Below are 22,667 nucleotides of genomic sequence, written 5' to 3' on the forward strand. Positions count from 1 at the left end.
CAGTTCATTTTTAATAGTTTAGCCAAGACTGTAGAACCTTTAGTGCTTTAGGTTTTCAATAGTCTGAAGACATATTTTTGAGAACTTTAAATAATGTTGAGAGGAGAATATTGAGACCAAGAAGAATAAATGTATTGCTACTTAAAGGACAGTATCTGAAAAACAAAATAGGGAATATAAGTGTATAGTTCTGTTTATTAAGTTAAAGGATACTTTTCTTAGGAAGGAGGAATTAATAGTCATTAAAATTGGAAGACTAAGAAAGGTTTTTTAAAAAGCCTTAGTTACCCATTTTAATGCATCTTTTAGTTTGGACATGACTGCTTCATAACCACAGTGGCCCTTGCATACTATCTTGTAATTTAAAAAATTATTTAAAAATAATGTGGCACATTATTCTACAATCTTAGTATTGGGCTTTTAGAAAGTCAGTGTTAAAATGAGCTTCAGGTGGTGAAGTACTCAACTGGAACACTTGTATTGTTGCGTAATAAAAAAGGCCAGAAAAGGTAAGTATTTAATCATGTTTTGTTTTAGCCATTATCTTCTCAGGTGTATTAAGCAAATTTTAGGATTTACTCTTACAATGGACTTTCTGCATCTAGAACTCCCTCAAATTCTATGACTATCTAGATATCCCTGACTGAACTGCGAATGCCATCTTACACACATACTACTTATACACATACTGAGCCACTAAAACATCTGAAATAAATTATATATTAAGATATACCTGTTGCTTTGTTGTCTTGTGTTAAAATGTGTGAAGGTACCAGAAATGTAAAGGTTAAATCACTCATGGTCTGCCATATGATTGACTGTGATCCCCCTGGAAGCTAAATAAATCTTATAAATTTAATTATTGTTGAAAGAGTTGTTCCTTTTCCAAGCTAAGTAAACTACCACTAAGGTCACTAAAAATCTGAGGACATTTCTTGAACTGTTTTTTTCCCCTCCCTCTTTTGATAAGGTTATAAAAAGGTGATAGCTGTAATGTAATATTAATAAGACCCATTTAATATTTACATATTTATTAACAAGTAAATATTAATATTTACTTAGGCTTAGAAAAAGATTAGAAATGGGGGGTCTATGTGACAGATGCTTAAATATTTAAAAGTTATAAGTCAAGCTAACATAATATTAAATAAGTTCTTTTATCTTGAAAAATATATTTTCATGACAAATATCCCTTCATATTGACCTGAAAAGCCAGGATTGCATGTAGAGTCCTTGGAGTTCCGTGCCTTAATGCAGCAGGGCAGAGAAAGCCACCACTGTCCTGCCTCCTTCTCTTCCCACCCCCACCCAGGGTCCTTACTGTGGTCTACGCTCCTATGACTTGAGGCTGTTTGGGCAGTGAATTCCTGTGTCCTGAACCCCTAGAAGAAGGGGGGTAAGGCATGGCTGGAAGAGGGGCATAGAACCCTCATGGCCGATACTCTTAGCTAAGGACTTCCTGGGGTGTGGCAGGAGAGAAGGAGCGGAGAGAGAGCTCTCAAAGGTGATGGGTGTAAATTAATTGTAATATATATATTATTATACAGTCAGTTCTTCTTATTTGCTGTAGTTTTGTTCTGTAAAGTTGCCACAAACACAGAATTAGCAAACACTGAAACATTGCTCATAGGGGAAATACAGGGTTAGGTTCCTACGAGCCTCTGGTCACAATATTTTCAGCAAGTGATCAGTACATAACCTTGTTTTATATATGCTTCTGCTTAAAGACACTTTAATATATGTTGTTGATTCATTAATGTTGAACTCAGGGCCAACAGCACTGTAACTCATGCCTGAAAGAAGAAGCTTATCTAAAATATGTATTTCCCCCTGTAAGGCACATCATAGGTTTCTGGTGCATAGGAACACTAGACAGCACTTAATGCTCTATGCTTGAGGATCATTTTAAACAGTAAAAAATTACAACAAAAAACAAAGTATGAAAAATGTGGCACTAAATAGTCTGTAAAAAGGTTACTTATTTACATGCAGTATGAGAGCTGAAACATGAAAGCCTTGTTTGACCTCAGCTGGGAACGTGCATGTTAGATGATTCAAAATTTTTGCCACTCTGTGCATCTCTGTGAATGACTGTGAAAGCATTATAGGTGCTGTTTTGGGGGTTACAAGTAAATTTTAGCAAGTAGGTGAATTTGCAAATATAGAATCCTTGAATAATGATCACCTCTTGCATTTATTAATTTATGTTGGAGGGCTTACCATGACCTTCCTCTCATGCCACCCCCATTTAAAAAAATTTAACTTGTATTCAGAATATGTTCACTCACATTATGTCATTTGAGTTTAGCAAAACACTGTGAGGTATATGGCCAGATAATTTATTCATTAAAGATTTATTGAGGGTCTTACAGGCACTGTGCTGGATGCTGCAGATATAGTTCATGGTAATATGATGGACAAAGGTTCTTACTTTCATAAGTAGCTTGTAGTTTAGCAAGCTTTCTCTCCATTTTTCAGGTGAGGAAATTTTGTACAACTGAATAACTTTTCTAGGGTCACATGACTATCAATAACAAAGCCAGAATGAGTTCAGTTTTTCATATTTTATGGTTAGTCCTGCTCCAGTTCCCTTTTTTCCTGTCTTGAATTCTCCCTTTTCACTAGCTTTTCCCTCTCATCCAGTAAAACGTCTTCTAAAAACATTCCCCTTTGGCCTTGGCTACTCTGACTGTCACTCCGCTCTTCTACCTTGCCAAACATTTCTTGACTATCATCTACTTGCTTCTCACCCCCTCTCTTTCACTACTGCCCTTCTTCTCAATGGTGCCTACTAAAATGGCCAATGTCCCTCTACTTGCCATATTCTGTGGGTTTACTGTGACATTTGCTACTGTCACAGGTCTTTTATCTGCCTTAGAACTTTCTTCCCTGGGCTTCTCTGGATCCTGTTTCCCGGTTACCTTGTTGCTCACTGCTCTATTTTCTTTTCTAGCATCTTTTCCTTTATCTGATGTAAATGTTACTGTCCTACAGAGTTTTATCTTTGTCTTTCTTCCTTTATCGCCAACTCTTGTCTTAATCTAAGGCTCAGGTTCTTTTAGAGGTTTTAATCCCTCAATTGTACACAAAATTGTGTGTGTATTTCCTTTCCCCCAGGTTTTTATCAGATTCCTGGAGGAGTTCAGAACTAAAAAAGTTGAGGACTGCTCTCTGTGTATTCCTGTAGCTTTATCTGCTTCACAGGTGCCTTCCAAGTCTATGTCCCCAGGCTCCCACCTTTCCCCTTGTCTGTCTCCTCCTGTCTTCCTCCTCAGCATTGTTCACATAGTTCCTTAGAAGTGTTGCGGGAGGAGTGCAGTAGTTTCCTTTGTGCAGTTCCACCTACCTATCCTCCATACCCTTCCCATCCCACCATCAGGTTAGATTTTTTTGTCTTTGAAACAAGTAAGTGAAGTTTTAAGTAGGGAAAAGTCCATGTTTTTTTTTTAGCATACTAAAAAGTTCCTTTATGGTCTAAGCTCAATCTGGCTTTTCAACTTCATCTCATAACTCTCCCTACTCACTGATTCTTTTACTCATTCCCACTGTAGCTTACAGTTCTGCTATTCATAACTCTAATATCCATCTTAGTACTTTCCTGTCTTGTATTTGCTGTTTCTCTCTGCACGTAATGCCTTTCCCCTCCCACCCTTCCACAGTTCCTCCACAGGCCAACTCCTATTCATCCTTCAAAACCCAGTCAAGTGTCTTTATTAAGAAACCTCCCAAAATTTATTCTAAGTTAACAACTTTTTCATGCTGTCATCTTTTCTTAGCACCTCATCCTTCCCATTATAATTAATTGTTTACCTATCTGCACTCTCCCGCTAGACTCTGAGTCCATCAAGGGCAGGGATCCTGGTTTTTGTCCATCATGGATCCTCATTGGCTAGCACGGTATCTGATTTGTAGTAAGGTGGTTAATGAGCCTTTTTTGAATGGATAAACACACTTTTGGGCTGCCAGTCTTGAACATGGATTATATTTTCCCTATCTGAATTAGAAAACCATGAAGATGTTCAGACATTTTTAAAATCATGTTTCAACAGTTTACGGTTGCATAAAGTGGTACATGAGGTGTTGACTGCTTCTTTAGGCAATATTTTACTAAGCATTAGGTGGCAGTAGTGTGTTGTACTTGACTTCACCTTTGTAATTGTTTTTTCAACCCTTCATAATTTTAATATATTGTCAAAGTGTAAAGGACACAATTGTAGTAATTTTATACCTTTTTGTAACATAATCTTGTTTTAAGCTAGTAAGTGTCATACAGAAAATGAAACAAAACAAAACTCAGCCATGTCAGTGTTTATCTCTCTTGCCTACCTAAACTGTACGCAGATTTGCAGATTCGTTAGAGAATCACTACTGCACCATCTTAACGGCACTTCCTCACCAACTCTTTAATGGCTGCTTCATAATAACAGTGATTTGCAATAAGGAAAACCAAAAAGTATCTCAGAGGATATGTGTTTTCTCAGTGTCCTAAGAAGCTTACTTAGACCCTTATCTCAAAAATACTATATTATATTCATTGAATTTAACTATAGTTATTAAATGCTTTCTTTTTCTTTTTTACTCATCAATTTTTATCAGACTAAGGTCACTTCTCTTGTTTATGGAGTTTCGTTTTAGGCAAATTTCCCTCACCATTAGGTGGTTAGAATTAAGAAGAATTGCCACTACCTCTCCAGCCTTTATGCATTTAATCCCACCATTAATTTTTGAACACTTCTTTATGAAAACGGGAATTTCATTCCCATTGTAGTTTGTAAGGGTTAAATCAATGGAAGTTACATTTTATTAAAGGAAAATTTGTACATTTTAAGTTTAGGGGAGCATTTCTGCAAGTAAAATAAATAGATAACTTTTAGAGGAAACAATCTTAGTGTTGATTCAAATATGAGGTAGGTAATGTAAATCTGTGACATTCTCATATCTTCTTTGCTTTCTTTTCTATCTCAGGGGTAAAGTACTTGAGGGAATTCAATGCCGGTGTACTAGTATCATTAATGTGGCAGAATGATCAATTAATAAAAGAAGAGCATGAAAGCGTTGACAGAACACACTACCTAATTAGTACCTGATGGCCTTGATGGCCACAGAGTGGGGCTCAGAGTTGCTGCAGGAAAGCGGCTCTGTAGGATCTGTAGGTGTACGTGACCACTCTTATTTAGCAAGAATAAGTTTGGCATTGGTTCTTTAAGTCCTTAATTATACAAAAACCATGTCTTCCCTGACCCCAGAGGGTAGATGAAGTTAGCCAGCGCACTGCTGGCTAATTATCATCGGGGGATATTGGAGGCAGAGTGTTAAACTTGGAATTCTCTGTGTAGCTCATGTTGAGTATGTCATCAAAAACTTGTTTGATACGATTTTTGGGGGGTGGGGGCAATCTGGCTTACACTTAAATTGGATATAATGTAACCTATTGCTTAAGATTTAAAATCTTATGTACAAAGAGGAAGAGGTTGTGTTACACTTGCATATAGTCAACAAAAGAAAAGGCATGTGACTAGCAAACGATTTGATTCAAGATTGTATTTTAGAGTTAGTAAATCTCACAGTTCAAAGTGTATTACAGAGGTTGATCTTGGTAATGAAAGGTTTTGCCATGAATTAAATTACCCAGCCACGTATCATCCTACTTCTTACATTTCTTCATTTCTGTGAATCCAGTTCCTGCAGTCTACCTCTCAGTTCTTTATCTGAAAAACATCAATACCTCCTGTAAATATTTCATGGCTTTGCTTCCCATCGGTGTTTTTCAGTCTCTTCCCTTGCTTACCCTTGCTTTTCCTCTTCTCATTCCTTCTGCTCCTCTTCTGTCTCCCTACCCCTTCGCCTGCACTTCTTTCTCCACCACCCCCTCTCTTCCCCTTTCTCTGCCTTTCCCTATCCTCCTACTCCCCTCCTCCTTCCTCTTCTTCTTTTTCCTCCTTTTTTACCCCATTTTCTTGGAACTGCCAGTAATCTCAGAATGAGTCTCTTAACGTGGTTTCAAAGGAAATCATTGTTATAGTGACATTTAGCAGAGATTTTAAAGCAACTGTGATCAGACCAAAAGGTCTCTTAAAAAATATTAATGGTGTTAAAATAACTCTTTTGAAGATTAGAGGCAATCATTAGCAAGTCTGGTAGATGTACACTTCCTCATACTGTTGTCAATTTGGCTGCTACATAATCACACTGAAGCTTTACAGTAAGGCTTTCTCTGGGGACTATGGGACTATGTTATATGTAGGATCCTATTATATCAATAAATAAATTCAGAGGACTTTTCACAATGAATGCCTTAGTAAGGTCTGTTATGTTATGGAACTAAATTTTGAGCTCAACAAGAGCATATTCTTTTTGTTTATATACTCTTTCACATTCTTAGCTATTCACCAACATTCCCAAAGTAACTGAGGAAGGTTCATTTTTATAGATACTTAAAAATCACAAATGTGTTTTAAAATTAATTAATATGTGTGTACGTATAGATGCTATGCATGTGTGTGTCTATCATACCTGTCCAGAATAAGCAAATCCACAGACACAGAAAGTAGATTAGTTGGGGGGTAGGAGGAAAGAGAAATAGAGAATGACTGCTAATGGATGCAGGATTTCTTTAGTGGGTGATGAAAATGTTCTGAAATTAGTGACGATAGTTGCACAAGCAATTCTGTGAATATTCTAAAACCACTGAATTGTAGACTTTTAATGGGTGAATCTTTTGGTATATGAATTATAGCTCAATAGAGTTGTTTTTTTTTTTAGAAAGTCAGTTCTGTGGAAAATGCCATTGGTAATTTGTTAGGGATTGCATTGAATCTGTAGATTGCAGATTGCCTTGGGTAGTATGGTCATTTTAACAATATTGATTCTTCCAATCCAAGAATATCTTTTCATTTGTTTGTGTCCTCTTCAGTTTCTTTCATCATTGTTTTACAGTTTTCAGTGTACAGGTCTTTTGCATTCTTAGGTAGGTTTATTCCTAGATATTTTATTCTATTTGATGTGATGGTAAATTTGATTGTTTAAATTTCTCTTTCTGATAGTTCATTGCTAGTGTATAGAAATGAAACAGATTTCTGTGTATTAATTTTGTGTCCTGCAACTTTACCAAATTCACTGATGAGCTCTAGTAGTTTTCTGGTGGCATCTTTTGGATTTTCTGTGTATAGTATCATGTCATCTGCAAACAGTGACAGTTGTACTTCTTCCTTTCCAGTTGGATTTCTTTTATTTGTTTTTCTTCTCTGATTGCCGTGGCTAGGACTTCCAAAACTATGTTGAATAAAAGTGGCAGGAGTGGGCATCCTTGTCTTGTTCCTGATCTTAGAGGGAATGCTTTCAGCTTTTCACCTTTCAGTATGATGTTAGCTGTGGGTTTGTCATATGTGGCCTTTATTATGTTGAGGTATGTTACCTCTACGCCCACTTTCTGAAGAGTTTTTTGTTCATCATAAATGGATGCTGAATTTTATCAAAAGCTTTTTCTGCATTACCCACTCATTTACAGTCAATTAATTTATGACCAAGGAGGCAAGAATATACAATGGAGAAAAGACAGTCTCTTCAATAAGTGGTGCTGGGAAAACTGGACAGCTACATGTAAAAGAATGAAATTAGAACATTCTTTAACACCATATACAGAAATAAACTCCAAATGGATTAAAGACCTAATGTAAAATTGGATACTATAAAACTCCTAGAGGAAAACATAGGCAGAACACTCTGACATAAATTGCAGCAATATTTTTTTGGATCTGTCTTCTAGAGTAATGGAAACAAAAGCAAAATAAATGGGACTTAAACTTAAATGGTTTTGCACAGCAAAGAAAACCATAAGCAAAATGAAAAGACAACCTATGGAATGGGAGAAAATATTTGCAAATGATGCGACTGACAAGGGATTAATTTCCAAAATATACAAACACCTCATACAGCTCAATATCAAAAAATGGGCAGGAAACAAACAGCCCAATCAAAAAATGGACAGGAGACCTAAGTAGACATTTCTCCAAAGAAGACGTCCAGATGGCCAACAGGCACATGAAAAGGTGCTCCATCAACATTGCTAATCATTACAGAAATGTGAATCAAAACCACAATGAAGTATCACCTCACACTGGTCAGAATGGCCATCATCAAAAAGTCTACAAATAATAAATGCTGGAGAGGGTATGGAGAAAAAGGGACCCTCCTCCACTGTTGGTGGGAATGTAAATTGATACAGCCACTATGGAGAACAGTATGGAGGTTCCTTAAATAACTAAAAATAAAGTGAACCATGTGAACCAGCTATTTCACTCCTGGGCATATATCCAGAAAAGATGAAAACTGTAATTGGAAAAGATACATGCACCCCTATGTTCATAGCAGCACTATTCACAGTAGCCAAGACATGGAAACAACCTAAATGTCCATTGACAGAGGAATGGATAAAGAAGATGTTGTATATATAGGTAACATGGACTATTACTCAGCCATGAAAAAGAATGAAATAATGCCATTTGAAGCAACATAGATGGACCTAGAGATTATCATACTAAGTGAAGTAAGTCAGAGAAAGACAAGTATAATATGATACAACTTATATGTGGAATCTAAAAGAATGATACAAATGAACTTATTTGCAAAACAAATAGACTCACAGACATAGAAAACAAACTTGTGGTTACCAAAGGGGACAGGGTAGGGGTGATAAATTAGGAGTTTGGGATTAACAGATACACACTACTATAATAAAATAGATAAACAATAAGAACCGACTGTATAGCACAGGAAACTATGTTCCATATCTTGTAATAACCTATAATGGAAAAGAATCTGAAAAAGAATATATATATGTGTGTGTGTATATATATATATATATCTGAATCACTTTGCTGTACACCTGAAACTAACATAACATTGTAAATCAAGTATACTTCAATCAAATTTAAAAAAAAAAAAAAAAGCCAGGGTCATACCTGTAAGGTTTGGTAGAATGGGAGAAAATTAAAATCACAAGTTTATATCTGAAAAACCAATAATTTTTGAAAAGGAGAGTGGCTGTATTAACTTTGAATCCTAATAATTTCACTTAAATTAATTATAATAATACGAGTCCTACTCTGTAAGATTAGCTGTGCCTTAGTCACACAAATTCTTGTGTCTGACCCTAAAATCTATACTTCAGCATATTATTCATTTGAATAATATTACTTGATATTTTGTCTTTCAGTTTCTTCAAATATAAAACAACTTTTTAAGAGGTCTGCTAATTACAAGCTGTCGATAAACATAGGTAATTCAGCATGTAAAAAAAACAGGTATAGAAAGATACATACTTTGAGGGAGGTGGAGATAGCAATGAACCGGGGAAGATTATTTTGGGAAAGGAGCTGTTCTTGTGGGGGGGTTTTGTTTGTTTTGGTTTTGTTTTTTAAATATATCAACTTAGGAATTTCTAGTTTTTCAAAGTGGTGGAAAGTTAGGTTTTAATATGTATAATTGTACTATCTGTTCTGATTGATGATCCAAGGACAGTCTTTTCCCCCCCTTGTTGTATAATACATTTGAGAGGTTAATAACCATTGCCAATTATAGTGTAGTAGGAAGACTTTCCTGAACCTGAGGAGAATTAGATAAGGTGATTCTGTACTCCTTCCTGGTTTCCTCATCTATTTTCTTCCCAGGTAGACCCTTCTGTAGAAGGCTACTATGGAAGTTTGTTGTGTTGCAAAATGGCAGAGAGAAACTGCTCTCCTACAACCCTAGTTCTTTACTAGTTGCCTAAGAGACCCCGTTGTCTCCATCCTTAACTTCTAGAAACCTCAGAGGCCCAGTGGTGGGGAGCACTCATGCCCTTGGCCTCTTTCTTTCCAGCCACACTTGATTCTTCTTTTCTGGTGGGTGGTGGCAGAATGGGGTTTACAGGCAGAAATTCAGGCCTCCCACCTCTGTCAGATGTGGAAGGAAAGTGAGGTCTCAAATATGAGCCTTGGTCTCTGCAGCAGGTAATCAGGACTCAACCAGTTCACTTCAGGTGGGGTGGGGGGTGTTACAGTACAAGATCTCTTAGGATCTGGGGCATATTTTGGAGGAGTTTTGAGGGGAGATTGGAAGAGAGACGAGCATAAGACGGTGCTGTGTGAGAGAAGGAGATGAAAAGGTGGAGTTGTGGGGAAAGGCTTCGGCAGTGTTGGTGAGGGCAACCTGTCATAGTGTTTAAAGAATAAGAGCAAAGAGGTGGAGTTATTTGGAATTAACTTTTCTTTTTTAATTGGGGTATAGTTGCTTTGGAATTAACTTTTATTGACTGAACTGTAGTTCTTTTGAGAGGAGAGACAATGATGTGATAAGCACTTTAGGGAAAAGGTCCTTGGTTTTTATAGAATTATCAAAGATTAAGAATCTAATTTTCATGAAATATTTTAATGGAGCCTATATTTAATACTTTGATAAATCAAAAGCAGTTCTTCACCAGTAAAAATGTTGGGGAATGCTATTTTAGTTGTCAGATATTACTGTGGTCATATTTACTAATGCCTATTGCTTAATTCTCTCAACTTGACCTTTTCAATTTTATTTCACAACTGAGGTGCAAAGAAATGAGTTTTTATTATCTTTAGAGGTGATGAGTGCCTCAAAATGTAGTGATGACTGGACTCACAAAAGCATGGGAAGTCTAAATAAAAATGACCCACAGTAAGCTTTTATTCAGTGTTTATATGTTTGCTGCATTTTGAAGTTCCTCAGTAGTATTCTGCATTATAATGTGTTTGGAAATGTGTATCTACTGTGATATTATGGAAATTCAGCATTGGTCCTGTTGGGGCTTGGCAAGAGATACAGATACGGTTAAGATACAGTGTTGCACATGTACAAAACTAGTGTGATGCCCTCTGACTAGGGATATTAAGCACACCCTCATGGAAGAGGTACATTTGAACTACTGGAGGATGTTCCATTGGAGACAACAGCGTAAGTAAGACATGGAAACAGAGGTGTGAGTGTTCAGGGGTGATATCTGAAGGTCTAGTCTAGAATGTGTAGAATGACTAGACTGACATAGATGGCATATCTATAATACTTGTAATAGATAAAGCTTGAATGGTAGGTTGGGTTCTTTTATTGGAGGACTTTACTTGTAAGGATTAAATATGACTAATTTATTATGCAATATGTGGACAATTAAAATTTTTGAGGTGGAGAATAGCATGGTCAGGGTTTTAAGTGAAGGCGAGTGAATTTGGAAGCAGGTGGACGAGCTGGAGAGCTGTTAGAAGATGAATGCTGGAGACTAGGCAGGAGGTACTGTTGGTTTGAACTAGGTTTGTCATTAGGAATAGAAAGAACATTATGTAGGTAGAATCTACAAAATTTGGTGCTTAATGGGATGAGAAAAAGGGAGGTTACCCTGATATTGTAGCTTCGAATATTAGGAAATGTATTTTTCTTTCATGCATTCATTCAGCATTTATCAAGCTCGGTGGTGGTCTTAACAGACAAGGAATTCAGCAGGAGAAGGAACTAATTTTAGAGTCTGGATGATAAATTGGGTTTTAGATGTGTTGAACTTGTAGTGCTAATAAGATAGCTCTTAGAAGATATTTGAAATTTGGTCCTGGAATTCAAGAAAGTGTGAAACTAGCGATGAGAGCTAGCATTCTGTTAATGGTACTAAACTCATTGTTAATGTATAGAGAAAAATCAAAGTGCTATATGCTCAGGGGCCACCTTGGTAGATCAAATAATATCAGCATGATGATGTGGGAATTTTTGTTTAATCAAATTTGCCCGAAGTCCTTTTCATAGTTGTTATTTTTTTTTGCAGTCAGTATTTTTTTAATCAAACAGTATAATCACAAATGTGTAGTAAAGGCTTAATATATGACCTCCTTAACTTTTTGTTTGATTTAACGTTTAAGTAGCAAGCTATTGGTAAAATAAAGCAATATTTCCTTTTAAAAAGGAATGTAAGAAAGGCATTTAAGCAGATCGACCTCTGTTTAGGTCCAATGTTACCTTATTGTGTAGTGGTTAATTTACCATAAAACTGTCTTAAGCATTCACTGTAAAGAAATACCATTTCATTTCAACTTTACATTACTTAGTGAATAGAAAAGGTCATTTGGAGGTAATGAATATATTAATTTTCACTAAAAACTTCTAGAAGTTGCTAGAATTTTCACAATGTATTGTATTATACTCTTTTCACAATTTACACATACTTCAATTTTCTTTCCTCTTCTAGTAGAAAAACACTTGTCTCTGTTTTCTAATAGAAAAACACTTTGCACTTGTGTTAAACCTATCAGTGGACACCATTGCAGTGTTCAGTAGCTGAAGACTCATACAAATTATAACCCCCTCTTTAAAAAAAATCAACAGGTTAAAATACCACTTGCATATTGTTCAGATTTCATCAGCTTCTTCATCACTGAAGTTAGTTGGCATTTGTGCAAACAATGAAATAAAGAGGTTGGCATTTATGATTACTGAACAAAAGGTATCAAATATCGAAAAATTTCTGACTTGGTACACTTAATGTAATTTTCTTTGTGATGTTATAGGTTAACAGTTGAGGAGTGTCACTCACTTTTTTTTTTTAGTATTTGGAGGAATGCATCTGTCAAGGGGAAATTTTTATCAAGCACTCATTTTCTGACTTGCAAATAATTCTTTGTTTTAAGCAGTAGAGGCTAACAGTGTGCTTCTCAGACTTTAGCATGCATAATAATTGCCTGGAGAGTTTAGTGAAACAGATTCTAGAGTCCCGCTCTGTAGGTTTGAGACGGGGCCATCTTCTAACGAACTCTCAGATAATGCTGATGCTGCAAATCTGATGACCGCATTTTGAGTTGCGCTGAGCTGACACAATGTGACAGTCACTCCAGAGTTAGGAATTTTGAAAGCACTTGGATTTACTCTATGGAGAAAATCTAAAGTCAAAATAAAATGTTTTATATTGAACAACCCATTGCCATAAAATCTCAGCTAGTCAGAATTAAGAGTCCATAATTAAAATATTAGTTATCAATTAGATAGTCAGTTAGGAAGTAGATAGCACATACCAATTCTGTTAAAAAATTATTTTCTGTATATCTTTTGTAGTGTCATGAGTGATCCTTTATTTTTGTATCAAGACAGTTTCTTAATCTTTTGTTTGTGTTCATTTTTCTCATCCTCAATGAGTGGCTTGGGGATTTGAAAACCATAGGTCTATATAATTGAATAGTTTTCCCCACATGTGAGGCAGTTACATAGACCATAAAGTTGTGAGTGTCAAGTCAATTAAGAATAGTAAAATAGCACTTTGCTAAAACTTTGGAGATAGACAGCTCTGTCCTATTATAATAAAGAATCACAGAGAGATACTCTCTCAGTATTTTTAGTATTGTGACATATTTATCATTTTAATTTTGAATGTACCTTAGTCCTGTACTCAGCAACACTAAACTTTTTAAAATGTTTTAAAGTTTTTGGAGGTTGGCATATGTACTTGAAAGTAAATAAAACTATATTTCCATAAACTAGGCTGTAATTCAAACTTTTCACTAATTCATATCTGTCTTTTCATTAGTTTTCTATGTTTTTATTGTACTTTTCTGTTTAATATTGAAAGAAATTTCTCATTTTTCCTTTATGGCTTAGAAAGATTCATTAAATTCCTTTTAAAACATTTAGACATGTTTGAAGGTATTTTTCTATGAGACATGGTCAACATACACTGAAAAATGCATGGATATTAAGTGTTCAGTTTAGTGAAATTTGATACCATGTTGCTACCACCCCAAACAAGATACAGAACATTTGTTTTTCCAGAAAATTCTCTAATGTCCCTTTCTAGTTAATTTATATTCCCTATACCCTGTTCCAACCTGGAAACCAACGTTTAACTTTTATCACTATAGTCATCCCTAGGTATTCTTGGGGGATTGGTTCAGGACATCCTGAGGATACCAAAAGCCAAGGATGTTCAAGTCCTTTATATAGAATGGCATATCCAGAGATATGGAGGGCCAACTGTATAGATTTAATTTTGCCTGAATTTGGATTTCATATCAGTGTAATCATATACTATGTACCCTTTGTTCTTGCTTCTTTTGCTCAACATAATATTTAATTAATTAATTAATTTAGGCCACACCAGGACATGTGAGATCTTAGTTCCCCAACAAGGGATTGAACCCATGCCCCCTACAGCAGAAACGTGGAGTCTTAACCACTGGACCACCAGGGAAGTCCCAACATAATGTTTTAGATATTCATCTGTGTTATTATTGAGTGTATCATAGTTTTTTTCTTTTATATTGTTGAATAGTATTCCCTTATGGATATACTATTTATCCATTCTCCTGTTGATAGACATTTATGGTTCCAGGTTGTGGTTGTTATGAATAAGAGTGTTAGTACATTCTTTGATAAGTCTTTTTGTGGACATACATTTTTATGTTTTATTTCTCTTAGGTAACTATCCAGAAGTGGAATTGCTTGACCACAGAGTAGATATGTGTGTTTGTTTATAACAAATTGCCAAATTGTTTCCTGCCAGCAACATATGAGTGTTCCAGTTATTCCATATTCTCATCAGCATTTAGTGTCATCAGTCTTTTTTTTTTTAATAAATTTATTTATTTATATATTTATTTATTTATTTTTGGCTGCCTTGGGTCTTCTTTGCTGCACGCGGGCTTTCTCTAGTTGCGGCGAGCGGGGGCCACTCTTCTTTGCGGTGCGCGGGCTTCTCATTGCGGTGGCTTCTCTTGTTGCGGAGCACGGGTTCTAGGCGCGCGGGCTTCAGTAGTTGTGGCACTCGGGCTTGGTAGTTGTGGCACGTGGCTCTAAAGCACAGGCTCAGTAGTTGTGGCGCACGGGCTTAGCTGCTCCATGGCATGTGGGATCTTCCCGGACCAGGGCTTGAACCCATGTCCCCTGCATTGGCAGGTGGATTCTTAACCACTGCACCACCAGGGAAGTCCCCATCAGTCTTTTTTATTTGAGCTATTCTATTAGGTGTTTAAAAGTATCTCGTGATTTTAATTTACATTTCCCTGATAACTAATGAAAAGGTTTGAATGTACATTCGTGTGTAATTGTCTATTCATGTCTTCTTTTGAAAAACGTCTGTTCAAGTTTTTCCCCCTGACTTTTAATTAGTATGTCTTTTTACCATCGATTTATAGGATTTTTGTTTGTTTGTTTGTTTATTCTGGATACAAGTCCTCTGTTAGATAATTATTTAGCCAGTATTTTTTTCACAGACTGTGGCTTGTCTGTTTACTTTCTTAATGGTATCTTTGATGAGCAGAAAATTTTAAAATTTGATGAAGTTCAGTTTATCTATTTTGTTTCATTATAGTTTGTGCTTTTTGTCAAAGCAGTCCCTGCCAAGGGACAAAGATATTCTCTTGTGTTTCCTTCTAGAAGCTTTATGGTTCTGTGTTTTACATTTGTATCTATGATTCATCTTGAATTAACTTTTGTGTATGTAATGAGATTGGGATTGAGGTTAATTTTTTTCCACATGGACATCCAGTTGTTTCAACATCATTTGTTCTAGATTGTCCTTTCCCAATTGAACTGCCTTGGCACCTTTGTTGAAAATCAAGTGACTGTATACATATGGTCTAGTTCTAGACTCTTCTGTTCCACTGTCTATTTGTATATATTTATGCCAGTACTACAGTCTTGATTACCATAGCTTTATATTAAGTCATGAAATCATGTAAGTCCTTCAACTTTGTACTTTTTGAAGATTCTTTTGCCTGTTCTAGATCCTTTGTTTTTCCTTGTAAATATTATAATCATCTTGTCTACTCCTTCAAAGTGGCTCACTGGAATTCTATAGGAATTGCATAAAATTTTTGTATCAGTTTAGGAAAAATGGACCTGATCTTCCCATCATGAACATATTATTTCTTTCCATTTATTTCCCTTTTTTTGCCCTTGAGGCTATTGTAATTGGTAATTTCTTAAACTTTAATTTTCCAATTATTTGTTGAAAGATTTGCTGATTTCTTAGTTTTGAGTTCCTTGCTTCTAGGTGACTTAAGTTCTTCCAATTCCAGCAAAATGCATTTCAGTTTAGTACTGGTAGCAAATAGAAGTTAAAATAAATGAACTTTGCAACATTGATTTTAGTACATACCTATTCTGTTAATTAAGAGTATCAATATTTTCTGTATTTGATTGGTGAGTGTTTTCCTCAGAACTCCCTGCTGTTTGTATGATTTAGCTGGCATTTTTCTAAAGTAAGGAAGCGCATGCTATCTTTTTGTGGCTGTTTCTGGCTCCTCAGTTAGTAAGCCAGCCCCTGGAACACAGGATGCTATAGATTTTCTGTCTTTCATTTGGTCATTGAGTGAATGAAGTAGGAATAGCTTTGGGCTCTCAACAGTGGGAAAGTTTGGCTCGTGGGATTCAAAGTAAAGAAGAGCAAAGAATAAGACTTGACGGGACTTGCTGGTGGTGCAGTGGATAAGAATCCTCCTGCCAATGCAGGGGACACGGGTTCAAGCCCTGGTCCGGGAAGATCCCACGTGCCGTGGAGCATCTAAGCCCATGTGCCACAACTACTGAGCCTGCACACCTAGAGCCTGTGCTCTGCAACAAGAGAAGTCACTGCAATGAGAAGCCCGCGCTGCAACGAAGAGTAGCCCCCGCTCGCTGCAACTAGGGAAAGCCTGCGCGGAGCAATGAAGACCCAACACAGACAAAAAAAAAAAAAAACCTTAAAAAATAAAATAAAATAAGCCTTGACAACAGAGGAAAATGACTGTGGTCCTTGTGGTGCTAGTGAATGCTTGAGCCTACCTCTCATGGGAGGGGTCCAATATAGAAATAGTAGGAAAAAATTAACATTCATTGGGATCAGAAAGTCTTGGAACCTAGTATTAGAGGCTTGATTTTTGTGCGCAATAAAGAATCTTTGCAGATTTTAAGTTAAGAATGTGCATAATGGACTTCCCTGGTGGCACAGTGGTTAAGAATCCATCTGCCAATGCAGGGGTCACGGGTTGGAGCCCTGGTCTGGGAAGATCCCACATGCTGCGGAGCAAGTAAGCCCGTGTGCCACAACTACTGAGCCTGTGCTCCAGAGCCCGTGAGCCACAACTACTGAGCCCTTGTGCCACAACTACTGAAGCCCACACGCCTAGAGCCCGTGCTCTGCAACAAGAGAAGCCACCACAGTGAGAAGCCTGCGCACCTCAACGAAGAGTAGCCCCCCCTCACTGCAACTAGAGAAAGCCTGTGTGCAGCAATGAAGACCCAACTCAGCCAAAAATAAATAAATTAAATAAATAAATTAAATTTATATATATAAAAAATGTACATAATAATGACACCATTTTATTAATAGACCTTTAATTGAAATATCTTTAGAAGTTGTTGTGTCTGTTATATTCTAGTTTTAAACCGTAGATGTATTTAGATTGTGTATAATTTCTTGTGGCCGCTGAAATAAATTACCACAGGCTTGGTGGCTTAAAACAACAGAAATTTATTCTTTCACAGTTCTGGAGGCTAGAAGTCCAAAATCAGTATAACTGGGCCAAAATCAAAGTATTGGCTGGGCCACCATTCCTCTAGAGGCTCTAGGGGGAGAGTCCATTCCTTGTCTCTTTTAGCATCTCGTGGCTGCCAGCATTCCTTGGCTTATGGTCTCATCACTCCAGTCTTTAAGGCCAGTACTTAAAATCTCTCTGCACAGTCTTCACATCACCTTCCCCTCTGTGTGTCACATCTCCCTCTGCCTCTTTCTTATAAAAATTCTTTGATTATATTTAGGACCCATCTGGACAGTTCAGTATAATCTTCCCAATCTTTAACTTAATTCACGTCTGCAAAGACCCCTTTTCCAAATGAGGTAACATTTACAGGAACTAGGGATTAGGACCTGATATTTTGGGGGGCTATTATCAGCCTACCGCAGAATATTATCTTTTTTAGACCTTCATTTTGTTCTGGAACTTGCTGTCAAAGCAGATTGGACTGAGGCTTTTGGTACCCCAAATGACATACTTATTTTCTTGCTATAACTTCCATTTTTTAATTAAAACCTATATCACAGCATAAAATTTATTGCATTCTATTAGCACAACAGAATAGATCTAAAAGCCTCAGATGGTGAATTACTTACTTAAAATAATAGGAAAATACCAAATTAGGGAAAATGATTGAATTGTGCTTTGACTACCATAGAACTGATACCTGACTCAAAATTTAGTGATAGCTTTTAGTTTTGGGCAGTCAGGAACTAATTCTTGGTTTTGTAGGGCTTTCTTGGTCTGGTTGGTGTATAATTAGTCCAGTGTGTTCTGTTCCTTGTACCAACCACTACTGGTTTCTGTAGTGGCCTATTAGAAATTACCTATCTTCTAGTGTGTACTTCTGTGATACAGCTGCTAGATTAGAATGATTTCTCTAGGGCCTTGCTCAGTGTTTGCGGCATACTGAGATTGCGTTTTCACGTGTAAGTATTGATACATCTTAAATGCATACTAGTGGTGTATTTGAGCATGTTGCATGAAATAACATTGATTCATACCAAACTTGTTATACAGAACTTCTTCACATAGTGTTAGAAGAAGGGTTAGGTAGAGAACTTAAGATAGCCTACTCTATTTTGGCTTTGGTACATTACTTAATATCCTAGCTTTAAGGATTGCTTAAACCTCAGTATGGGAATAACTTTCATGAGCATCATTCGATAAATCATGGCCTCAAAAAAGATGAAACAATAAAGCCTAAGTTTCCTTTTCTTCAGTCATCATATTAATTAGCTTAAATATTTAAATATTAATAGCTGATAGATTTGGGCATAGGAGGAGAAGAAGAGAAATAGTTTCCCAGAGGGAAAATGGAAGCCTGATTCTCTTTGTTTGCCCTATAATCTTTCTCCCAGCATACATGATGTTCATTAGTTCTTCTGGGCAACCAAATATCACAATAGCCTTTGCTCTGCTAGTGAGGATCACCAGCAGTGTGGGGAAAGTTCAGCATGAAAACAAATGTAAGAAAGATTTCCTAATGAATTAATTTGTATTCAAATGTTTTATTGAGTTCTTCAAAATTGTTTCTTACAAATCTGCCCTAAAATAACCATTTTTCAATACAAATTTGTGTTTGGGGATTTTTAACTTTAAAATCTTCAGGGCTGAGCCAGAAGATGAGAAGTGTTTTAATTTAAAGTAATAATTGTATAATTTCAAAAGAAAAGCTGGTAGTCCATTGTTATGATATCTACAGCCAAGCATATTGTATAAGGAGAGCTTCATACTCTGTAGAGTTTGTACTCTTCCTCTGTCAGGTCCTGCTCGTCTGCATGTACCTATATCTGTTTGTGTTAGTCATCCTCTCTGGGTAAATTGTCCATGAGACCAGTGATTCCATCAGCAAATTATCCAGAAAATGCTGTCTTTGCACATTGTGACAGATCATGTCACTGGTGGATTTATAGCTACTCCAGTGCTCTAATTAACCTGGCACTTGTCTCCGGTGCCCAACACTGTTGTCTCGTTGCTTGGCATCTTAGTTTTCATCTTCTCATTACCTTCTCTCTTAACTAAAGCTCAGATTTAGAGGTTTTTTTTTAACCTAAACCACCCCCCCCGACCCTCTCTACTCATCACCCTGCCCCCCTTGTTTTTGATTGGCAGTATCATCCAGATAAACAAAGTACAGATGTACCAGCAGGAACAGTGGAGGAATGTATACAGAAGTTCATCGAAGTTGATCAGGCATGGAAAATTCTAGGGAATGAAGAGACAAAAAAAGAGTATGACCTGCAGCGGCATGGTAGGTACTTGTGGTGAGGAGCCCCAGCACGTTGGCAGCTCTGTGAAGCACAGTCTGCAGCCATTTCTGGGGGACGCTTTCCAGCATTTGCACCAAGTTGTTATTGCCGCCTTTACTCCTTCCCTCCGTCACTGTTTTTAATTATGCCCTATTCTTAGTAGTGATTACTGTGTATCCATTGAGAAGTCAGCAAAACTACTAGCATGTGGCTTCTTGTGAAGCCATGAAAGCTAACTTTTTATAACTAATGAAAAATGCTTAATTACACATTCCTAATAAATATGCTTTTTATGTTTAAAAACTTCTTTTTATTAATTTAAATTATGTACTGATTAAAATTTTCATTGAGTACTTTTGAGACTATATACTGTATAAATGACAATATATAGGAAGATACTATAAAGGATAACATCTTAAAGCACTCTTTGCTGTCTCTGAACTTGTTTTAGGCTAGGTTTTCATGATTATCTCCTGGATAAACTATATTCCTTGTAAGATTGCTATAAATGATATCTTAGGAACGCACATTTCCTAAGCAATTTTAAAAGTCATTTCTTTTATACATTTTAGAAAATAGCTTCTTAAAACAGTGACAAGCTCTTGTGAGAAAGAAAGGGACAAATATAGGTCAGGTTTGTCACACATGGACTGCAGTTACACGAAGTGATAGGCTGTCTTTCAGCACTGGCCTTGGGATAGCAGTCCCTCAGCCTTCTATCTGAACCTTCAATATGCACCCTACATGCTAATGGGGGGAGTCAATAATCAGCCACAGCCTGTGGGGAAAACACTCAATTGCACTCTGCCATAGCGCACCAGGCTCAGCATTGACTCACATGTGTTGATAAAAGCTCACTGTCTCTGTACTTGATTATTGAATCTCCTCCCATGCCCTGCACCAGTACACGATCAAACCTAACAAAATGATTGTAAGGCTCCTACTACTAAGGTTATGAAAATTTGATTTGAGAAATAAGGCTTTATTTCTAAGATACAACATTATAGGTTAAAGCCAACAATATATATAGAATATCCATATCTATTTTCAGAGGGAGTTGTATCAATAAAATTAAGTCTTTCTTACAGTTAGTGTGTGATTCCTTTGTGGAAAGACTTCATAAGCAGTTTGCTTATGTACTGGCGTATTAGTTTTTAATAGTCACTTTCATAATACTAATCATCTCTAAAGCCCTACTTTTTTAAGACTGATGAACTTATCAGTACTTTTTAAAAAATGTTAGGAAACCAATAAATATACCTTTGCAATGAATTTGGATTAATTTTCAAATATGGCTTGAATATTGGGTCCTCCTCCTATTTGGTGCATTTATGTGCGTCTTTCCAATGTTGTATTTCTCCTGTAAATTCTTGTACTTCCGGCAAAAGAATGTAGAGGTGGTTTCATTTGAGGATGAATTCTATCCATAGATACATCTTTTTGACCTTGCTTCACATGGTAAAATTTCTGTGAAAGTGTAGAAATTAATAAACATGGATATGTTGTATGTGAGAAGTTACCTATGTTTCTAAAGTGACCAAGTTCTACTGTAGATGACAGTCTCTCATGGTGCTTTGCACGTCTTTACCAGTCTTTATTCTGGGGTGCCGATTTGCTTAAGGTGAGGATAATCCACAAAACTGTATCTTAAGGAGTGTAGGGTGTGTACTTGCACTGTCGCTCTGCATTTTTGCCACTCCACAGCTTGGTATTATTAAGAACTTATCAGTGAAACTGACTAGAAACCTACTGTCGACAGAGAAAAGAGGTAGGGAGAGATGAGGAATCAAAAAATATTCTCCCTTGCTAGGGTATTGGGTGGGTAAGACCAGAAATGGGAGAAATAGGAAGCAGGGTTAAAAGTGAGCAGTAGAATTACATGAAGGAGGTTTAAGAGATGTTAGAAGAATAACCAGCATCTTCAAGTCTTTCTCATTGCCTTTGAGAAGTCTTTGGAAATGTGGATTTCTTTTGAGCTTTGAATCCTTGGTTTGGAGGTTTTAATGGAAGGAGCTCTAGCCTACTGCATCTCAGGAGATTCGTGTAACTCATTGATGAGGTCACAACAAAGTTTAGACAAACCAAATACAGTGAGATTGGGCTTGATTCATGATTCTGATAAATAGGCAGATCTTCTGGGAATTTATATGATGTCTGTCTGCTTTGCATGTTTTTCAGGCGGGTGAGCTTTTCTAGAAGGACAGTAGAAATACAAATTTCCATGACATTTTAGTACCTCAGATCTAAATATTTCCTTCATTACCAGAGGCTCCAAATAGTGAGAATGCTTTGTTTCAGTTTTAAATTGAGGTTGGCTTGCTGTTTAGATAGGGAATAGAAGTTTCTTATCCAGATACAACTTGCTGGTTTTAAGCCTTTCATACTAGAGCTATTTCAAAAATCTCATAATAAACCTGGTTTTGTATTGTCATTTCTCTTGATTACCGACATTAATTTTTCCTTCTTTACCCATCTTCAATAAGTGGCTCCTCGAAAGAAGGAAATGAACTTGAACTTGTAACACTGAGGATTTAGATTTGATAGAAGGAAAAACTTTGAGAGTGATAATTTGTTGAAGACCAGGATAGGTTACCAAGAGAGAGAGAAGTTGTTATAACCAGGTCAAAGCACTCTTTTTTTCTGGGTCACCCCCTGGGGACATGGAAATAGCTTTGTTATACAGAACCCTTTTTGCATGTGGTGATAGTTCATTGTAGAACTTTCTTTTCATGGTGTGTGCTTTAAATATGTTTGTTTCCTGCCCTGCATTAACGTATAGTATAAAATAAGTTTGTGTTCTATATACTTGGGAAGGAGGCAGGAGATGTTTTATTGGCGGATGTTGAACACTTTCTCATATTTCACAGCTCAAAGTTGGTGCTCTTTTGTAAGG

The 22,667-nt window shown here is 36.6% G+C and overlaps 1 protein-coding gene across 3 annotated transcripts in view; it reads left to right on the plus strand.

Moving 5' to 3' along the window:
* DNAJC24 (DnaJ heat shock protein family (Hsp40) member C24) overlaps positions 1–22,667 on the plus strand; it is a 63,418-nt gene that overhangs the window by 25,417 nt on the left and 15,334 nt on the right. For all 3 annotated transcript variants that reach the window (XR_011075390.1, XM_068555104.1, XM_068555105.1), the window contains one exon: positions 19,638–19,776. Coding sequence is in view for 2 of the 3 variants with exons in the window: in XM_068555104.1 (XP_068411205.1) it covers positions 19,638–19,776 (139 nt within the window). In the remaining variant the exon portion in view is untranslated. The remainder of the gene's footprint in view (positions 1–19,637; positions 19,777–22,667) is intronic.

The sequence above is a fragment of the Eschrichtius robustus genome, chromosome 11 (genome assembly GCF_028021215.1).
Source record: "Eschrichtius robustus isolate mEscRob2 chromosome 11, mEscRob2.pri, whole genome shotgun sequence".
Classification (NCBI taxonomy): Eukaryota; Metazoa; Chordata; class Mammalia; order Artiodactyla; family Eschrichtiidae; genus Eschrichtius; species Eschrichtius robustus.